Source organism: Hesperophylax consimilis, chromosome 10 (assembly GCF_061612785.1).
Source record: "Hesperophylax consimilis isolate HC1 chromosome 10, BYU_Hcon_1.0, whole genome shotgun sequence".
In the NCBI taxonomy this organism is placed as follows: Eukaryota; Metazoa; Arthropoda; class Insecta; order Trichoptera; family Limnephilidae; genus Hesperophylax; species Hesperophylax consimilis.
Window position 1 is genome coordinate 1,342,682 of NC_142845.1, and position 22,843 is coordinate 1,365,524.

Here is a 22,843-nt window from a genome sequence, read left to right on the forward strand (position 1 = left end):
AACGCAAAAAGCGTGATTTATTGCAATTAGTGGAGGCAAATATCATACCAAGATACTATGAAAGTTTCTATAATGATCTCATTTAATTTTTTGTGCTTCTAACATTCTATAAAGTCACATTTCCACTTGCAGGGAAAACAAGTTTATTGAAACCACATCGTTAAAGACTCCCTGATTTTCCTGGGAATGTGACAATAAATTTAAGGTTTTTGTTTTTTTAAGAGTACCCAATTAGTACAAAATTAATGCTAATTAAAATAATAATAATAAGTAAAAGAAATTGTATTTATTTGATACTGTTGTTAATTGCGTAATTATAGTATTTAAATAGGAACCATACATGACCAATGACTGATTTAATATGAAACGTCGCTGAAAACCGTTCGTAAAATGGTAAGAAGACTGAGATTAAAAAGTCTGATTAATAGTAAAGTTCTATATGTAGAATTAAGAAAGTTTGTTATACTGCTTTGATATTTTAATTAATAAAACTTTAGAAAAGTATGATATCGTGTTTTGATTGTTATGACATAATTGCCTGGTAAATTGTTTTCTAGTGCCATAATGTCACTTCTGGGAGGGTTGTAAATTTAAAATGTTTATATTTTTTTATTACAAAGTTGTGAGACGTTTGCTTTTAGTTTGATATGAAGTTTAAAGTTGTAGTTTAAATAATTACCAGTTCATTTTTTAGACAAGAAGAACTATACATTATAATAGGATGTCGAATTTTCAAACGCTTCTCCTGAAAAATTACATTATTTGCATAAGTGACAGTTTAGCACCGGAGGTGCGATATTTAATGCGTTAATAACTGGAAAAACCGCGTAAGGGCCCGTTCCCACTTCCGTTTTCAAATCGGAGGCGGGTCCCGTTTTAAAAACGGATGGCCAATGGCCCTGTTCACACTACCGTTTTAAAAACGGACCATACTCTACGAAAAAAAATAATTGTCGATTCAACAAAAACATGTTATTTGCTAATTCTTCAGTAATGGTGCGCAATGGACGACGATGAAGCTCTTGCTGTCATGTTGTACTTATTAAAAAGAAGGAAAAAAGTGAAAAGAAAATTTTGGATACACCCAATCATAGCCGAGTGATTTTCTGTAGGAATTTTCCAAGTGTTAATTGGTGAGTTGAGAAGTGATGAACTAAAGTTCTTTAATTATTTCAGAATAATAATGATTGGATTATTTATATAGCGCCGTTTTCACCATGAAAAATCACCTCAAGGGCGCTTAATGGCTTAAGAGAATGTCTATCACTTCCTTTAACCATCTACTGGAATGAGTTTCAGAGAGCTTAACATATCAAAATACAAAATTGAGAAAGTGCATTTGTTCTGAAGAAAGGCTATCGTTATTTTAAAGTAAGAAAACAATAACAACTCAAATATTTTTTTATTTTGTGTTTATTTAACTAAGACGCTCTTCCGTGCATCTCATTAAAGCTTTAAAATTTAAAAAAAGTAAACTTAAAAAAATAAAAATAAAAATTTTGATGTACAAAAATTGTGTACACCAAGTGTTTTGTTTTTATTTAGTTAAAGATAAAATATTACCATACTCTTTCTTCTACCAGTGGTATTAAATTTTCGGGATTTATTTCCTTATCCATTATTGTAGTTTTGATTTATTTACTTAACAAAATAACCAAATACAAGCACGCAGCGTGCCTGCTTCCTTGCGACAGGGAGCGGGCGGGGAGGGGTCGGGGTTTGGCGGGGACTCTGCCGGAACGACTGGACGACAAGTGTGAACAGCTCCATACAACACTATGAGCGAGCGTGTTCCGACACGATTTGAAAACGGACGCGCTGCGTAGGCGATCCATCCGACAAAAAATGTCGGATCCGTTTTCAAATCGTGTCGGACAAGTGTGAACAGCTCCATACATCCACTACAGCCACTAGGGCATCCGATTTTAAAACGGGACCCGCCCCCGATTTGAAAACGGAAGTGGGAACGGGCCCTAAGTTGAATGATAATTATGTTTTTTTTACGTAACTCCACGCAGGATTCAGGTGATTCTGCGTAATTATACAAATAAAAAAGAAAATGTAACATTTTCTGAATTCCAACATTTTAAGGTAGATTTCAGGTAAATAAGTTAACAAAGTAAACGAACAATATTCTCTGTAGAAAAATATTGTTCTATGGGAAAATACAATGGATTTTCTAAAAAAATAGTCAATATTTTTTACTTCTACCATCATCTAGTTCACATCTCGAAGTTAGTACCCCCGGACATTCTATATAGATAAACTAACTAACTAACTAACTAACTAACTAACTAACTAACCATCACGCCGTTTCCCCGCAGGGGTAGGCAGAGAGGACGGACCGCCAAACAACTCCGTCACACCACACACTCCTTGCCTCATTCACATTCATACATCGTCTCATACATACTCTTCTATTGTTCTGACTTATGAGAAAAAACTTCATGGGAGAAAATTTTATTTCAATTCGAAAAACGTTTTTTAATATCATTTTATAAAAGCATTCATTTTATAAAAGTATATACACGTTTATAGAAAAAAATTATATTTATACACTTGCTTAAATATGCATAAAAAACTAAGTTACACTTTAAAACAGGGTGTCCGGGGGTAAAGTGTACTAACTTCTGGAGGTGATTCTACATGATGGTAGAAGCAAAAAAGATAATTAAATTTTTTCAAAATTCCAATGTTTATTTTCCCGTACAAATAATATTTTTTTACCTAAAATCTACCTTAAAACATTCTAATTTAGAAAAATGTTATTTTTTTTAAACTTATATTATCGTGTAGAATGACACCCCGAAGTAAACGCACTTTACCCCCCTAACACCTGTATAATATATATTTTTAATTATTATTATTTATTATAAGGTTAATATCTCAAAGGTTGAGAATCATCGGCATTTTTCATCGACCGTGCAACACCGACCCATGAACAGAATAATGTTGCTAGCAATGTCCACCGAGTGGAAAGGTTATTAGCCTATGTCAAATAATCGTGAGTGATATCGACCCCTTTTACATATGGCAGTTAAATGCATGGCGGCTTTGGTAAATTACACGACACAAGAAGACTATCCTTCTCTTATTTATAATTTTAGTTTGGAATGATTTCAAAAGATGGCGGTAATCCAAAATACAGTACATTATAATTTCTTATCTATTATCTTTGAACGACTATGGATTATGGAACCCCTGAAGCTATTGGCGGTGGGCGCTTCCAAAAGCATAAATCCGTTTGGGTGTGCGGCATAACTTACAATTTTCATAAAATAATTTAATTAACGCCACCTTTGAACGCGAAGCGACATAAGACTATAATGACGGGGTTTGCTAGACGCTCACATTTTACATATTTCTGATGAACGTATTACTTAAATCTTCAATTTTTCTAAAGGGATCAATACGGATGGAAGTTATTTATATTTATGATTAATAAAAACAGGACCTTGCCATTAAAAATCTTGTAAAACGTTTTTCAACTATAAAATTAGCAGTAAGCACCAGATTTTATTTTCCTAGACGATGAATTAGTAACATAATGAGGTATCCCTTTAAAAATATTTCATTAACAAGTTCATCCGAAATAATTAAAATAAAGCCCATGGAAAGATCGATTTTCTAGGCGTGCTAGGCTTTTGCCTGAATCAATCCCCATCGCCCCTTACCTTTAAGCGCCCTTGATGATGGGAGGTATTCTGTTGCCTTAAAATTAAATTATTCGTTATTTATCGTCGACCGTAGGTCCATCCATCACGCCGGGTTGCGCGCCGAATAATGTTTTTACACGACTGCATTACTTTTTTCGTTAAGATTACCATTTCATTTTAGAGATTTGATAAGGCAAATTCATCCGCAGGTCTGTCCAATACACCAGAGACACGCGTCACATATTTTTGTGCACGACTGCTTCACTTACGTCGCTAAGATTGTGGCTTTATTTTATGGTATTGTCTCATCTTAACCTTAAAACAATATATTTTAAGCCGTGTCACATAGATCTATAAGATGCAAATGACTGCCGACCACACCAGCGCCATCTGCTCGATCTTTTCAAGTTAATCACCCTGATTGCCCTAGTGAGATGAGCGGGTCATGTTTTTGTGCACGACTGCTTCACTTACGCCGCTAAGATTCTGGCTTTATTTTATGGTATTGTCTCGTCTTAACCTTAAAACAATATTTTTTAAGCCGTGTCACATAGATCTATAAGATGCAAATGACTGCCGACCACACCAGTGCCATCTGCTCGACCTTTTCAAGTTAATCACCCTGACTGCCCTAGTGAGATGAGCGGGTCATGTTTTTGCTTTTATTTTACCATTTTTTTATTTTTTTTAAAGGGCGTAGACGGTTTACATATAGTTCCCGTGAGCACTTAGGCCATAGGCCCATTGTGCTATCTCTCATTTTACCTCATTCCTTTAACAGTCACCCGGTCCCTTTTATAAAGTTCACCAGGATTGTCATTGGATATGTGGCTATGTCTTCTGGTTCCACAATGTGTATTCCGAGGTCTCATTTCTCCTCTCCAGTCCCCCTTGGTTCCCTAAAGGCCCCACGATGGAAGAGGATTTCGTCTCTCCTCTCAACTCCTCTTTGGTTCCCTAAAGGCCTTGGGATGGAAGAGGGTTTCCTAGAGAGGAGAGCCTCTCTACTCCTCCTTGGTTCCCTATAGGCCCCGCGACGGAGGAGACTACTCCTCCTTGGTTCCCTGAAGGCCCCATGGCAGAAGAGTCCACTCCACCTCGGTTCCTTGAAAGCCCCACGAGGGAAAAGGGAGTTTTCAAATGGTTCAATATTCGTCCCACGGGTATCTAGGGAAATAGAAGGTCTACTCCAGCAGAGCCCCGAGTGCTGGAGTAAGGTCTAAATACTCCGAGATGCGACCCTGTTTCTCGGAAGCACCGTTCGTGACACTGTTCCCCAGATCATTCAGTCTGAGCACGGTAGCTCACACCTTAGCTTGGGATGGCTATTGCAGGTATTGTTTCCACTCCCTGAGCAATGGGTTCGCCACACTCCCTATGCTAGATTTTATGAATTAATAAACGGATAATTTCATTAATTAATTTTGTAGGGAGCCATTGGGTACAAGGACTCTGAAGGAAATATTAGTTTCCTGTGCGCTGGTAGTCTCATTTCCGAATACTACGTATTGACGGCATCCCACTGTATCGCCATCACTTTCGGGTAAGACGTGTTTTTATCTTTTTTTAAATGTTATTTATTACTAGTAAAATCATATTGTACAGTAGATACAATTTGAAAAGGAATGCGAGAGATGTATGAAGGGAGATTATGTGAATGTATGGGTGCTATGATTGAAATGTATTGTAGATGTAAGGATCCATAGAGTTATTTGTGTTTTGAATGTATGGAGTTGGGTTTCTGATTTTAAGTTATCAGGGAAGATTGAAGATTTTAGGAATGATAGTAAAAACACCATCCACGAAAAAGTTAGATTAGAAATTTTAGAAAAAAGTAACAGATGTTTTAAAGATTACATCGCCTTTACTATGTATTTCTAAATTATATATAAATGTTTGCTGTTACAAGAATACAGAATAAAGCAAGTGATACGTATGTCTTATTATAATAATTACAGGACAACACCCTACGTGGTGCGTCTCGGCATTATCTTCCTCAACGAGTCAAACGAAAACACAGATTACCTGGTGAAGAATTCTATTGTACATCCACAATATAACAGGATAAAGAAACACAATGACATCGGACTTTTATTGTAAGCTCATTCATCTTTTCGTAATTATCTAGTATCTTAGTCTTTATTATTATTATTTTCTTCGTTATAAAAGAAATTGCTTACAACTCATCTCATAGCGATTGTTTGTGAGGAAACTGAACACTGAGAGAAAATTTACACAAGAAATTTTATTTTGGACATTTTTGACTTATTACCTGCACATTTTTAAAAATTATTTATTGACCATTTTTCAATATATTTTTGGCTTATTTACAGATTAGAAAAGGAAGTGAAATTCACTTTTACAGTATTCCCCGCTTGTCTAAGGACGTCCAACGATGACCCTGCAACCATTTTGACTATCACCGGATGGGGAATTAATGAAAAGGGTTCAAGTAAGAACTTTAGCTTCTAGATAATGTAATGAAAGTAATACAGTATTCCCGGATTGCCTCGGGACATCCAAGGAAGACCCTTGACCCTTAACTTATTTTTTTTATAAATTCCACACACTTTTTTTAAATTTAGCTATATCGTACCGATGCACAGTGTTTCGTTTCATACAAGCTAGACGGAAAAAACTCTTTTATAATTATAAAGTGTTTGGAACCCTCTTGTGGGGAGTATTTAATCTGAATATATTGAAAATTTGGGTTGAAAGTGATTAATTTAATTTTTTTCTTAAAAAAAAAAAATCGGAAAAAAATCTTTTAAATAATTAATAACAATATTAATACCGTATTTGAGGATTTTAAAGAAAAAAAATTAAACAGTTAAAAATATGTCTTTTTTGAGAATAATAAATATGTAAATTTGTGTTAAAAAAATTACCATCATTTTTGTGTTGCCAAACCCAGGTTTTGGCTTATCTACAATTAATCCCATTTCACTTTTAAACCGTTCCTGTAATTCTTTTTTTCTAGTACTTAAAATTAGTTTATTTGCATCTCTTCTGACTTGTCAGAGTTGTATTCGGTAAGCGATATGCAAAAAACATTCAAAAGTTTTTATCCAGGCATGCAATGTAGATAAGCCGAAGGAATAAAATTCCTTAAGATATTTACTGTACTTGGCTTTTCAAATTTTTTTCACTGCTTGCACTGAAATTTTGACGTTCAAATTTACTTAAAATATGATTATATATTCCCTGAAACCTTTCTTTCTTGGGTAAAATTCTCCACGTCTCGAAGAATTCCTGCCTGGAAATCTGGTATGTGGTGCCTGTGAAATGAAAAATTATGATTGGTGAGCATTAATGAGCAAAAATATCGAAACTGATTTGAATAGAAAATTAATTGTTTAATCTACAAAAAAAAATCACGGAACCTTATTGATACTTTATCCGAAAAAAATTCTCGAGAAGTTAGAATTTGAATATTTTTAAACCACAAAAAAATACACAAGTTAAACATTATTTAAAAAAACTGTTATGTTTTATATTAAAATTTTACACTTATAACATACTACATACCTTCCAAAGTAGTTTCCATTTTTTTTTAGAACCAAAACACATTATTTTAAGCACATAAACAACCTTACAGCTCGCGTGACAAGATGCGAATAAAAGCAACTGATAATTCATTAATTAATTTACCTAACTTTGAGGCTCTGGTATGAGTCAACCCGTGCATTGATTACCCCAATTACAAAAGCATTTGTCACACTAACTACCTGTTAATACCCCCATGACGTCATTTTTCAAGAATTCCAAAGTGACTTTTTTCCGTCTAGCTGTATGAAACGAAACACAGTGCGATGCGACGATTGGTACTCGTAAAGTACTGCAATTTAACGAGAAAGAAAGAATCAAACGATCGTGTTTATTTATCACAAGGAAAATTAGGAGTGGAGAAAAGGAAGCCTTTACCTGTTAATGGTGCTTTTGAAGTTCCTTGTGGTTTCTGGAAGGTTCCGTGGGCCCTATTAGTAGTTTACAGATGTACATCTAATAAACACCGTTGTTTCCACAACATGAACTGTTTGGCAATCACCACATGACACTATTTAAAGTATTCATCTTGGGAATGATAATTTACACTCTTTTACGGACTTGACATGAGATTAATTGTTACGAGGAGCGAAATAATTTGCAACTTTCAAACGACGACGAATATTCGAACATTAAAACAAATGATGTCTTCTTTATTTGAAATCTTCAATCGTGCTTTCTTCCAAGACCTTTAGGAATGGAAAAAAACAAAGGGTAAGACAATTTGGGTAGGAACTGAAATGTGAATTTATCATAAAACTGTTTCAATATTAAACATTATTAACACTGAAGGTTCCCTTGACTTTGACGTTTTGCCTTTCTGACAGCTTCATTTCTCGGTATAACTAAAGATATTTTTATTATAGCAGAAGTATTTTTGCACAAAAAAACCATATCTTTAGTTATTTTTACGTTCTCTGACCCTACGGTAGTTAATGAACCCAAATTTAAACAATAAAACACAATACAGAATCCGTTCCCTGTCAGAATTTCGACATACCTATTTTATGACGTGAAATTTAAATGTTTGTTTGGCTTTTGATTTAGCATGCGGTGTGTTGACACATTCTTTGCGGGAAACGAGAAAACTCGTCATACGCCTTTTTACAGTAAGACGCGGGAGACGAGTTTACTCGTTTTGTTGCGCAAAGCGGTAAGGAGCGGGAAACTTGTAAACAAGGGGTTCTAAATGGGTGCGGGGTCATGTGTTTTCTATTGTTGGCGGTACCCGATCTATCTACCTGTCAATACAATGAGTTTGAAACACAAAAAAAATAAAATCGTTGTCGCGTATGTTCCGCTCACAAACTACGCAGTGAAACGCGGTACATGTGCAAGTTTTGCAATGTGCCCCAGCATAAAGGAAAGTATTTCGAACGCTATCACACATTGAAGCACTATTAGGTTATAGTTTTTTTATACGTATTGAAAATTTCTAAATAATCTTGTAATTTTGTATGAATAAATTTCGATATGTTATTTCGATTGTGAAATACTGTTTTTTCTATGATTTCCAAAAAAGTAGAAAGTTTTTGTTCATAAAAAAAGGAATTACACATACATTGCTAGGTAAATAAATAGAGACATCTTTTTAAAGTAAAACCCTGAAAGTTTCATCGAAAAATATGAAATAGATCATAAGATATGAATATTTTGCGGAAAGTCTAATTTTGGCGCTAAAATTTAAAAAAACACCCGCGCTTCGCCCCCAATTTGGCCGTAAAATGCCCGACCATATAGTGTTAAGTAATAAGTAACTAACCTTTATTTTAGCAAATACCAGTAACGAGTTACTGAAAGCCAACTTAGAACCGGTGGGGGTGGTCGAATGCACACCGTACTACAACAGCCAGGACTGGGATAGACACAACCCGAAAGGACTGCCGGAGCATCAGATGTGCGCGAGGGGCTCCTGGAATAATACTGGAGCTGACACGTGCAAGGTTCGTATGTAGTCGTTAACACATATTTGGAATAGGAGTGGCCCCAGTACAGATCCTTGAGGAACTCCACAGTTTATGCTCTCAAGTTGACTATTTGTATTTCCTATGAAAATATGTTGTTTTCTTTTTTTAAAATATTATTTGATTGTGAGAGCAGGACCGGTTACGCCTGTTTTTTTTTCTATTTTTTTTTATTCAGTATTTCATGACTCTGAAAATGTAATGAAATTAAATGTACCTATAAAAGTCACATTTGAAATTAGCGATATACAAAAAAATTAAAATAAATTCTTAAAGTAAATAATCAAATCCTGGCGTGCGCAAGTAAATTTTATTTGACGAATTAGTGTTTTTTACAATTAGTTATAAATAATATATCAGTAGTATACTTGAGGCATGTTCCAGAGTAGAAGATACTCTCAGTATCGCCCTGGTGTAAAAACACCATTTAGCCGTGTTTGGTGACGAGATATGACTAGCCAGGTACACCCCCACCTTCCTCTCTCACATCTCCTTCCCCTCCTCACTACTTTCAGCCTTACGAAATACCCCAATTGGGGATGCCATAGTCTCATAGGTTCCAGACTAGTTGGGAGCAGTTGGGACTCTTGTGTTGAATCTACATTAAAAGATATTTAAATACTTTTTTTTAAATATTTATTTTTTTAATTTTCAAAGAAATAACGCGAGACTGATGAACATGACTTGAATTTAAAAGAAATCATGAGTGCGTTGTTTAAATGCGTTATATCAGTATTTAGGCTTTATTCTGGTGTAACGCATTTAATCGAGAGTGCGTTGTTTAAATGCGATACACCAGAAAAAAGTCAGTATTTAGACTTTATCCTGGTGTAACGCATTTAAACATTCTAGAGTGCGTTGTTTAAATGCGTTTCATCAGTATTTAGACTTTATCCTGGTGTAACGCATTTAAAAAATCGGGAGTACGTTGTTTAAATGCGTTACATCTGTATTTAGACTTTATTCTGGTTTAACGCATTTAATCGAGAGCGCGTTGTTGAAATTCGATATACCAGAATAAAGTCAGTATTTTGAGGTCGCGATTTTGAATCTTGGTCGCAAGCTATTATTTTTTTTCTGTGGCTACTTCCATTTCAAATTTATTTGATAATTGATAATAATATAACTGTTTTTTTCTGATACAGGGTGACTCAGGAGGACCAATGCAAGAGTTGATCACCAACGGTCTTTCACGGGTCGTGGGTGTGGTAGCTTATGGCAAGAATTGTGGCAGCAATATCCCTGGGATTTATACCAGGGTGTCGAAGTTCTTGCCCTGGATTGTTGGCATCGTGTGGCCTGATGGGTTCATCCCTCCTCCAGTGTCGGGTGCTTCAGTTATACAATAATCTGAACCGTTAAAAACTTTGTTATTCTGGATTTTAGAAAAAAAAACCCTGAACTTTAACCAGTGATTGGAGTGAGATTATATAAAATAAAGAAAATGGATGACATTTTGGTCCCCCGTGATATTAAAAAAAATCAGTAGATATTGAACCGTTAGGGTCAGGGTCGGGAGGTGGATGGTTACTCACCTGACTGACCGGTGACGACATGTAAAATATATTTTTTAAATTTAAATAAGTCGGCGGAGACCAAAATGTCGTTAGTATTTTTACTCCAAATAAACGCAAGAATCATTGGTTAAAATAAGGCATGTACATCTCTTGATACCCTCTATATCAAACGTTAAAGTGTCACAGAAAATACATTTTCCATTCACCCCGCCATCCTTTGGTTCCATGACAAAACAGAACAGTGACGAAACAGAACATTTACAAAAAAGAACATTGATAAAACAGAACAACGATAAAACAGATCAGTGTTAAAACAAAACAGTTTCAAAATAGAACATTGACATTACAGAACAGTAAAATAACAGGACAGTGATAAAATTGAACAGTGACAAACAGAACAGCGATAAAACACAAGAGTGAAAAATCAGAATACTAGCCAAAGTGAAAGAAAATAATTAAAAAAAACAATAAACCTAACCGAATTTATGGTGATCTGTTTTATTACTGTTCTGTTTTATCCGGTTACTCATCATTCTGATTCGCCGCTGGAATCACCGTCACTCGGGTTACTTTTGAAGACCTCCACAATATTTTTCATCCACCCCTCTCATTTATTTTTCATCCATTCGGCAACATAGGATTTAATAACTTTCATGAATTCGCTTACGGACCGCTGTGGAACCATTTGCCCTCCTTCGTACACAGTTTTATGTTTTATTTTGTCCATTCGGCAAAATAGGATTTAATAACTTTCATGGATTCGCTTACGGACCGCTGTGGAACCATTTGCCCTCCTTTGCACACAGTTTTATGTTTTATTTTGTCCATTCGGCAACATAGGATTTAATCTTGACGCTAAGAAAAAAGTTATTTCTATTTACTTAGATCTATGTAAGGCCTTCGACACAATTTCACACGAAAAACTTTTTAAGAAATTAAAAAACATTGGCATTGATGGTGTAGAAATCGACTTAATTAAAAGCTTTATGTCTGACAGAACGCAACAAGTTAAAATTGACAATAAGACAAGTGAACCACTTTTAATTACATACGGAGACCCTCAGGGGAGTGTACTTGGCCCTTTATTATTCCTCATCTACATAAATGAACTGTGTGACATTAAAATTGAAGGTAAAATCGTGACCTTCGCTGACGATACAGTTCTTCTGTGTCAAGCAGCCACATGGAAAGATGTATTTATAATAGCCGAAAAAAGTTTATCAATTGTCAAAAAATGGCTAAACAGTAATACTCTTACCATTAATACAATTAAAACAAAATACATCACACACAGTATAACACAAAGAGGCCAACCTCCAACTAACATAGACCTATTACTACATGACTGCGAACAAACTTAATTTAATTGCCAATGCGAACGTTTAGAAAGGGTAAAACAAATAAAATACCTAGGGGTTATTATTGATACACACTTACGCTGGACTGACCACATTAATTTCATCACTAACAAACTAAAACGAGTCATGCACCTAATGAAGTCCATTAAAAACATTTTCCCTCTAACAATACTCAGATTCATATATTTTGCTCTGTGTCAATCCATTGCCACATATGGAATACTAGCTTGGGGAAGTGCTACAAGAATGACAATGGACCCAATTCAAAAAATTCAAAAGGCGATAATTAAAATAATCCTAAAAGCACCATTCGACACAGAATCAAGCGAAATTTACAAAACATTAGAAGTCTTGTCAATAAGACAACTTTATGCCAAATTTGCATTACTACACCTCCTCCAACACAAACTCCATATTCCAATTCAACCAAAAACCTCGTTAAAAACCAGATCCTTAACAAATAAAACACTAAACATACCGATAACACACACCACACATGGACAAAGACACTTTAAATACTACGCTACTAAACTGTTTAATTGTATGCCCATTACTCTGAAGCAACTACTAACTGCAAATACATCCGCAAACATTCACAAAAAACATATCACAGCCTGGATCAAAAACCAAGATATTTTATTTTTTGAAAACATAATAACTCCAAACCAAACATAACTAAACCATAAAAAGTGTATAATAAGTAAACACGTTTTTCGAGATTTTACCAACTATACTACACTTACAATACAAATATATGCACTTACATATATGTTAATATTATATTTTTTTACATATTTATTATGAATATTTAATTTACAAAAACCAAAAAAATAAAAAAAATTAAATTAAAACTTATAAAAAATAAAAACTTTCTTCTGCAACACATAAATACTTGTCACACCTATACATAACCACGTAAACACCTCAGCACAGATTCTCCTAGTGAGGTGTTCACGAAACATACAATATTACTCTCATACAGTATCACTTTCTCAATCCTACCTTACACACAACATATTATAGTTATAAGTTTGAAATATATATATATACAAATATAAATAATTATGTGAAACTGTTAATTATATATAGAAATAAATAAATAAATAACTTTCATGGATACGCTTACGGACCGCTGTGGAACCATTTGCCCTCCTTCGTACACAGTTTTATGTTTTATTTTCTCCATTCGGCAACATAGGATTTAATAACTTTCATAGATTCGCTTACGGACCGCTGTGGAACCATTTGCCCTCCTTCGTACACAGTTTTATGTTTTATTTTGTCCATTCGGCAACATAGGATTTAATAACTTTCATGGATTCGCTTACGGACCGCTGTGGAACCATTTGCCCTCCTTCGTACACAGTTTTATGTTTTATTTTGTCCATTCGGCAACATAGGATTTAATAACTTTCATGGATTCGCTTACGGACCGCTGTGAAACCATTTGCCCTCCTTCGTACACAGTTTTATGTTTTATTTTGTCCATTCGGCAACATAGGATTTAATAACTTTCATGGATTCGCTTACGGACCGCTGTGGAACCATTTGCCCTCCTTCGTACACAGTTTTATGTTTTATTTTCTCCATTCGGCAACATAGGATTTAATAACTTTCATGGATTCGCTTAGGGACCGCTGTGGAACCATTTGCCCTCCTTCGTACACAGTTTTATGTTTTATTTTCTCCATTCGGCAACATAGGATTTAATAACTTTCATGGATTCGCTTACGGACCGCTGTGGAACCATTTGCCCTCCTTTGTACACAGTTTTATGTTTTATTTTCTCCATTCGGCAACATAGGATTTAATAACTTTCATAGATTCGCTTACGGACCGCTGTGGAACCATTTGCCCTCCTTCGTACACAGTTTTATGTTTTATTTTGTCCATTCGGCAACATAGGATTTAATAACTTTCATGGATTCGCTTACGGACCGCTGTGGAACCATTTGCCCTCCTTCGTACACAGTTTTATGTTTTATTTTGTCCATTCGGCAACAAAGGATTTAATAACTTTCATGGATTCGCTTACGGACCGCTGTGGAACCATTTGAACCTCCAAAAAAATAAATCGTAAAAATAATCTCCTAAATTTTTTAACCTCCTTCTGCACAGTTTTATGTTTTATTTTGATTCCCTCTTCCACACATTTCTTTTATTCTTTAACTCCAAAACTTAGAGTCGGTATTTATGTTGCTTTTAAGCTCGCCTTGAGAGTTACTTTCTAAATAGAGAATAATTACGTTTATTTCAGCTGGATAGAGCGGTGTGTGCAATGCTCTGCCTGCCATTAAAGTTTACATTAAAGTTAATACATAAAAAAATTAATATAGAAATAAATAAAAAAAAATGAATGAATTGATGAGCACATTAGGACTTTATGGTGGCTTGAGTGAAGTTCTCCATCTCTGGTGTAGAGGCGCTCCCTGCAACTGGGCAACGGCCTGGACAAGAGTGTTGTCCGATCTCTGGTAGCGCTAAGATAAGTTTCTTTCTGGTAGGAACCATGACAGCCTAATCCGACTGATAGCATTCCTCCATTCCCGAGTTTGATGAAATACCGAGACTCTCTTGATTTTTGTTTTGTCGTTTTTACACAAAAATGTATTTATATCGAATTAATGAATATATTTTACGCACACTTTTCACATAAAATTATTAACACTTGTATCTCTGTATTTTTGAACCATAACCCTTCCAATGTTCATTTCTTCCTCATTAGAATGGTTGCACGAGACACATAAATTAACCGAGGGGTTGAAAAAAACAATATTAACCCAAAAGACACATCCCGTTATACTTGTACTATCACCAGGTGTTTGATTTTCAAAGAACGATTCTACTTCTAAATTTTACTATTTGTTATAACGCCCTAACTAAATAACACAAAATGCTAGTTTTTTTAATTAGGCCTAGCTTTTTCAGCTTCGTTAAAGGTTCATTATAATTCAACGTGAAAAGATATTGGATTTTGGTCAACACTCTTTTATTTTCTTACTCACCGTAGGATAATCTGAAACAATTTTGTAGAAAATTAAATATTTCAATAAAAATCGTAAAATCAGGTAATTTTCCATTGTTTTCTAATAAGCAAAGCGAGAATTTATCGGAAACCAGGATTTTTTGCCTACGAATTGCCTCTACATACATGAAGTTGATCAAAGCCTCGCGAATATTCGGTGATTATTGGTTTATTTAACTGATGAACCTAAAATACATGATTATACTTTCTAGTAATCTCGAACTCTCATTCCGAATAATTCAGGTATTCCTCATGGATCCGAACATAGCCGGGAGTTCTACTTGATTACAAAATATGGAATTTCCAATACCTCGATCGACCATAATTACCAAAATGCAGACCAGAGTTATAGAATATCCAGGGTAAGATCGGTGGAAGTCGCAGCACTTAACGGCTTAAAGAGTATGGTGACGGGTTTCATTCCGCAAGTGATGATAACCCAATCTCAGATATGAGAGGGCACCAAACGAAAAAAAAATCATGATTAAATTATAAAGGTTGCTAAATAAAAGCATGCTTTGTAACAAACATTTTATGTGTATTTTTACTACAACAAAGTTAAAATATATTGCTCTGTAACTACCTTCGTAGTATTTTAAGTACTTATCTTGTACTCTTGTTATTATATATATATATATATATATATATGTTAACTCTTTTGTACAACACAACTCGTTTTTTTTAAATAAAAAAAATTATTCACAATTTTTCTGGTACATACTTTGGTATAATTTTGCAAGAAAGGAAACACTTTTTTATATAAACAGTTAAAAAGTAAAGAATAATACATTTAGCAGATTAACCAAAAAATCCCACATAGGCATCGCCAGTTCGTAGGTATACTAGTGTTTATTAACAGTTAAAATTTTACTCACATACATACATTATCTTTGTAGAAGATTAGAAAAAAAATAAAAAATCAGTGTTTACTGACTTACAATTCAAAAGACATGATTGAAAAATATAAAAGTTACATCAGGTCAGATGTTACGTTGGATCATATAATTAGATATATATGATATACTCTCTATGATAACTTGTATTGTACCTGTTTATATTGTTGATACTTACTCCTGAACAACTTACCTTTAACAATGTACACATGTAAAAGCCCCCATGACGTGAATAAATAAACAAATAAAATAAATTAACGTACGTATGATTTGATGGATCAGACATATATCTACTTCTGTGCAACTGTACTCTTACCAATCACTTCGATCTCGAAGTCATGAAGCGTAGTGTCAAGCTCTGCTACGTTTTTCGTCAATCTTCCCATAGATTAGAAACTCAACTGGATAATTTTTGTTTTGCTCCTCAGCTAAAGCAATCAATAAAGAGACTGAAATAGGCACGAACAGATGTTCAAGGTATTTTGCGGATGCAAATATGTATCCACACTCGAGAGAATTCTTCTTTCCTATTAATGCTTGGTTTAGTGTCTTTTCAATGTTGATTAATATTTCCTTATAAATTATTCATGAAATTTTTAAAACATTTTGTAATTGAAAATAAAATAAGGTTGCCAACGCCTGAATTAGTAAATCCAAACTTTTGCTAGTTAGTGCATCTCATGTTTTATTTCTCAAATTTCGTCAACATGAACAGCAATGTCATCTGTTATCTCGTTGCCTTGTATTTGATATTGTTGAAAGTAAACGCGATTGAGAATGTTGGTAAGTTTGTGTTTTTGTATTAATTTAAAAAATTGAAAACATTTTATTTATCATCGCTTCGAAGCGTAATGAGGACAGGTCCTTACAAAAATTGGACGAAATTAATCAAACATTTTAAAACGTAGAATTGAACAAAAATCAAAAAGCAATTTCATTCGCCTTTCTTTGGTACGTTAGTTTTTTTTCTAATTGAAATATATCACATAATTTGTAATCACCTCTTCAGTGATAATGGCATAAACTTCTGTCACTGAAAATTGATGTAGGACCTACCATTGAATTCACAGTTTTTTATTGAGAAATTCTTTACTAATCCCAGGATCCGAGTGCCTTATGCGAGGAGGGACTCTGGGAAGGTTCATCGCCCCGAGTCTGTGTGAAGATGAGCATGTGTAAGTATTTAAAAATAATGTATAATTATATATCTTCAGAAACCTTTTGGCAAGTTTGGGCTACTTTGTACCATGGTAGATTATTACTGCCATGAAATGGTGTTTGCCTATAATATAATCAATAATCGATATGTTGTTCTTCTGCTGACCACTTGTTCTTTTGGAGGTTGGTTGGTTGGTTGCATAAGAGTGTATTCACCCCGCAAGCTGCTGCTACCAATCGCATCTGCTCTAGGCTATTATAATACTACCAATATTAAGCAAAATTGTCTATTTTGTTACATAATTTGATTTTCAGTGATATTATTATGGTATAATTTGTTGATGACGTGTAATTTATCCAAATATCATTTTTTTAAAACTTTATTTAAAATATTTGCTAGCTTTTTCACAATCTCTGAACTTCATTTTGTGACTTTTATTATTTCATCCAGAAAATATATGTAGTTGGCCAACCTACCTAGTAGTTCGGTCAGTCAGTCGCTACCTAGTCGACTATCATAAATTTCAAGTAGCGTTTCAGAAGTATTTTTTTTATTAACCCTTTCGTTGAACTATTTTCAAGCTTGAAATGAAAATACAGCATTTTTTAGCATTAAAGTACAGTTGAAATACAAAAGTCTAAAAGGTAATCTATTTTCTAAATTGCTAGTTTTTTTACGACATCTTTAAAATGAAAAAAAAAAATTATAAATAGAATATTTAAAATACAAAAAATTCCGAAGTTCGATGAGAAATTATTGATATTTCATGTTTATACAACTGATAAACAACCCTCTTTTGTTGGATAAGCAATGTATATAACCCTTTCTTGAGCTATTATATCTAAGTTTCTATTTTATGTTTCAATTAGTAAGGATTTCACATACACGATCGTTTATTAATTGAATTAAATTTTCAACACGTTTTTAGTAAGGCTTAATATGTATTACTGAAAGATAATAATAATTTTCTTTACAGTGTTTGGTGGCTAGCTGGAAGTAGTCCGTAAGTAAAAAAAAAACGTGTAAATTCTTTGATATAAGGAGAGCAGCTATAAGGATTTATGCAATATGTACTGGTAGATACTCAGCTATAAGGAATTATGCAATATGTAATTGGTAGATACTCAGCTATAAGGATTTATGCAATATGAAGTGGTAGATACTTCGCTATAAGGATTTATGCAATATGTACTGGTAGATACTCAGCTATAAGGAATTATGCAATATGTAATTGGTAGATACTCAGCTATAAGGATTTATGCAATATGAAGTGGTAGATACTTCGCTATAAGGATTTATGCAATATGTACTGGTAGATACTCAGCTATAAGGAATTATGCAATATGTAATTGGTAGATACTTCGCTATAAGGATTTATGCAATATGTAGTGGTAGATATTTCGCTATAAGGATTTATGCAATATGTACTGGTAGATACTTCGCTATAAGGATTTATGCAATATGTAGGTACTGGTAGATACTCAGCTATAAGGAATTATGCAATATGTAATTGGTAGATACTCAGCTATAAGGATTTATGCAATATGTAGTGGTAGATATTTCGCTATAAGGATTTATGCAATATGTACTGGTAGATACTTCGCTATAAGGATTTATGCAATATGTAGGTACTGGTAGATACTCAGCTATAAGGAATTATGCAATATGTAGTGGTAGATTCTCAGCTATAAGGAATTATGCAATATGTAATTGGTAGATACTCAGCTATAAGGATTTATGCAATATGTACTGGTAGATACTCAGCTATAAGGAATTATGCAATATGTAATTGGTAGATACTTCGCTATAAGGATTTATGCAATATGTAGTGGTAGATATTTCGCTATAAGGATTTATGCAATATGTACTGGTAGATACTTCGCTATAAGGATTTATGCAATATGTAGGTACTGGTAGATACTCAGCTATAAGGATTTATGCAATATGTACTGGTAGATACTTCGCTATAAGGATTTATGCAATATGTAGGTACTGGTAGATACTCAGCTATAAGGAATTATGCAATATGTAGTGGTAGATTCTCAGCTATAAGGAATTATGCAATATGTAATTGGTAGATACTCAGCTATAAGGATTTATGCAATATGTACTGGTAGATACTCAGCTATAAGGAATTATGCAATATGTAATTGGTAGATACTTCGCTATAAGGATTTATGCAATATGTAGTGGTAGATATTTCGCTATAAGGATTTATGCAATATGTACTGGTAGATACTTCGCTATAAGGATTTATGCAATATGTAGGTACTGGTAGATACTCAGCTATAAGGAATTATGCAATATGTAATTGGTAGATACTCAGCTTTAAGGATTTATGCAATATGTAGTGGTAGATATTTCGCTATAAGGATTTATGCAATATGTAGTGGTAGATACTTCGCTATAAGGATTTATGCAATATGTAGTGGTAGATATTTCTCTATAAGGATTTATGCAATATGTAGTGGTAGATACTTCGCTATGAGGATTTATGCAATATGTAGTGGTAGATACTCGGCTTTAAGGATTTATGCAATATGTAGTGGTAGATACTCGGCTATAAGGATTTATGCAATATGTGGTGGTAGATACTCAACATCACCGTGGTAAAAGAACACCGTTAAGAATTGAAACATTGCTTAAAATGGCTTTAGTCGTGTTTGGTGACCAGATTTGAATGACCAGGCGCTTTACAACTTCCCTCTTCCCCAAATCCTTCCTTTTCCCACTCTATTCAGCCCTCAGAATACCCCACTGAGGATGCAATAGTCCAAAGGACTTCAGACTGTTCGGTCTTCTAACATAAATAAACCACGAGATGCTTTAGCAATACGGCGCCTCACCAATGCGTTGCTCAGTGCGCTTGTTCCTATAAGTGTAGCAATTATAGGAACATTATTACTCAGGCGCAAGTATTGCGCTTGTGTAAGACTTATCTAAGACTACTTGACGACGTCATCGAGCTGTTTGGACATTGTTTACATCACGGTATGATGTCATAACTAATCATTGCAAATGGCTAAATATTATTATTTATCGATAACATAATATTTAAACATAAAATTTTCCACAGATTTGGAGCACCCTCAAAGCCGGTATTAAATGGCGAAGGAGATTTGGTTTGCTGTCAGAACAGAACCCGCTAGAATTAGAAAAATATGTGACGAGGTTCGTCACAATAAGGAGTGTATTATCTTCTCAGTGGTTCCCGATGAGTGATCATATATTCTCACATCGCATATACATGAAATCAATGGTAAATTTTCGTAAAAAATACATTTTTTCTCTTTTATCTGGGATTATTATTATTATTATATGCAATAATGTGTAATTTATGGGCACTTTCCCTTTTGTCAGAAGTAGGTACGTTAAAGGTATTGGGAAAGGTATGAACTAATGTGTGACTAAGGCCATTCATGCATGTACAGGCCACTCGTGAGTATCCGTCATAGTATGTTGATAGTGTTCTTATACGAAGCGACGCGTCGACGACGGGTTTGAAGTCGGTTGCACGCTACTGACAGTGTTGGTAGCTCGCTACGCGAGTTGCATTCGCATCTACTACTCGTTTGACAGTAATTTAGCGAAGAAGGCGCGCATTGTAATTTTTGGAAAACTTCCTTTGGACTAAATTTGTTGTGTGTGTGATCTACTTTTTCTTTAAATGGATTATAAACTTCTAACGGTGTATCGATCGATGATACTAGCTGAAGCAGGATTATATGTTCCAGATAATGTCCAAGCCACCTCATTTGCAGTGCAGATGTTTGAGGCTAAGCATATCTGGGATTGTTGCGTACCGACGATTGGTACTTGTAATGTTCTGTAATTTCAACGAGAATCATGTTTGTTTATCACAATGTAAATGAGTAGGGAAAAGGAGGCCTTTACTTGTGGTGGTTTCTGGAAGGATCCAGTTGATGCAGTGATTGTTTCCACAACCTATTTAATGAATAAAACTTGGGTTTGGTACTTTCAGGGTCTTTTAATGAGTTTCATTACTAGGAGAAGCAAAAAATATGTAACTTTCAACGACGACGAATATTCAAACAAAAAACAAGTGATACTGATGTTGGTCTGCTTTTTTCAAATCTTCATTCTTTCTTTCTTCCAATGTAAGACTTTTATGAATGGAACAAAACAAAGGAATAGGTAATTTGTGTAGGAACTGGAATGCGGAATAGCCGTAAAACTGTTTCGATATTCAACACATATTTTGAGAACAAGTTTTTTAAAACTTTGATTTACGTTTTTTGGCAATATTTCAAATTTCAACAAGTTGGCAATAATAGATTTACTTAAACATATTAAACGTGTTGAGAAGAACCGTTCGTCGGTCTTTTTCGTACAAAACTTAAATTCTGTTTTGAGGACACAAACATAACCTAACCTAACCTAACCCAACCAAACTCAATAATTATCCTTTTAATCAAAAGGTATAGCAAATTATAATACGGAACGAGATTACCAATGCAGCCGATTAATATATGAAGGTTATCAAATAATGGTTTGATAACAATAATTATATTATAATGACAAGAAGATGTGCCAAATAATTTAATTGGCATAACGATTCATTAAAAAAAATGTATAAATGACATTTCATGTAATACGGACTGCGCTTAGCTAAATTATAAATCTAATATTATGGGCAATTTTTTGTTAAAAAATTCTAATTTTTTCGCAATCAGCCTCGAAATATCTACATTTGTAAATTATTGTAATGTGTTTATATATTCAATAAAATATATATATATGTGGGAAGCATAGAATGAGGACAGTTTTTCGAGCGCGCCCATACTTCGGGGACATTTGTATAGTTTGGGGACAGGCCCAAAGTATCTGTCCCCAAACTAACACTTTACATTATATACGCAACGCATAGATTGAAGCCAATTTTAAAATTATGCAGAAGGCATGCTTTGAGCCATACATTACTAAAATATCCATAGATGCCACTATCGTATCGTTCTCAGATTTTTGAAATTTTCTATTGTAAATTTTCGAATTAGCAAAGGCTCGGTACCTATTTACCTAATTTATGTTTGTATTCTTTTTCGCTTGCTTTTGTCGGAGAATGTCGCATTTTTAAACCCGGTGTCCGCATTGTTGGTATTATTTTTTCTCATTAGATAATAATAAAATTAATATGCTCGTACATAATATGATGGTGTATGAAAAACTGATTTTAAAATAATCTAATACAAATAATTACACATATTACGTTTGTGCAAACATTAAAAAAAAAAGTTTTTTTTTTGGTTTTAGGCATTCCACCCTGAAAAGAGTGCTTTGTGAAAAAAAAAATACTTCCATAATTTTTAATCATATTACAGATACCTGTATTTTCAAAATAAATTTATTTTCATACTTTGACAATGGGGGCTTCACTACCCGTACTGAGTTTTATACTTTTTATTTTTATAGTTTTCTTTTTCTAGGTACCTATTCAAAAGTATAAATGTATGTAAAATAATAATGAGAGGTACATACTTCCTACTCTCATGTTACGTGAATAATGCAATAATAATATAACTATAAAAAAAGAATTCAGAAATCGCGGGTTCAAATTACGGCGTGCAATTTGCATAATTTCACAATATTTATTTGTTGAAATAATACGTTAGTACCTACCTATATGGCATAGGTATTTGCGGCAAATTCAAGAATGGTAGATAGGTACTTTCAGTATCGCCATGTTACTTGAATAATGCAATATTTT

General features: G+C 34.0%; 1 protein-coding gene and 1 long non-coding RNA gene across 2 annotated transcripts in view; both read left to right on the plus strand.

The window, feature by feature from the left end:
- LOC149420154 (chymotrypsin-2-like) overlaps positions 1-15,692 on the plus strand; it is a 46,421-nt gene extending 30,729 nt beyond the window's left edge. Inside the window, exons 6-10 of the mRNA XM_089636424.1 lie at positions 5,087-5,199; positions 5,615-5,752; positions 5,990-6,108; positions 8,976-9,145; positions 10,312-15,692. Coding sequence (XP_089492550.1) covers positions 5,087-5,199; positions 5,615-5,752; positions 5,990-6,108; positions 8,976-9,145; positions 10,312-10,515 — 744 coding nt within the window. The 3' untranslated portion in view covers positions 10,516-15,692. The remainder of the gene's footprint in view (positions 1-5,086; positions 5,200-5,614; positions 5,753-5,989; positions 6,109-8,975; positions 9,146-10,311) is intronic.
- An 18-nt stretch (positions 15,693-15,710) lies between these two features.
- On the plus strand, positions 15,711-21,872 carry LOC149420155 (uncharacterized). Its single transcript, XR_016302716.1, has 4 exons — positions 15,711-16,742; positions 17,062-17,134; positions 18,095-18,121; positions 20,195-21,872. It is a non-coding gene; the product is annotated as an uncharacterized LOC149420155 (long non-coding RNA).
- The last annotated feature ends 971 nt before the right edge of the window (positions 21,873-22,843 follow it).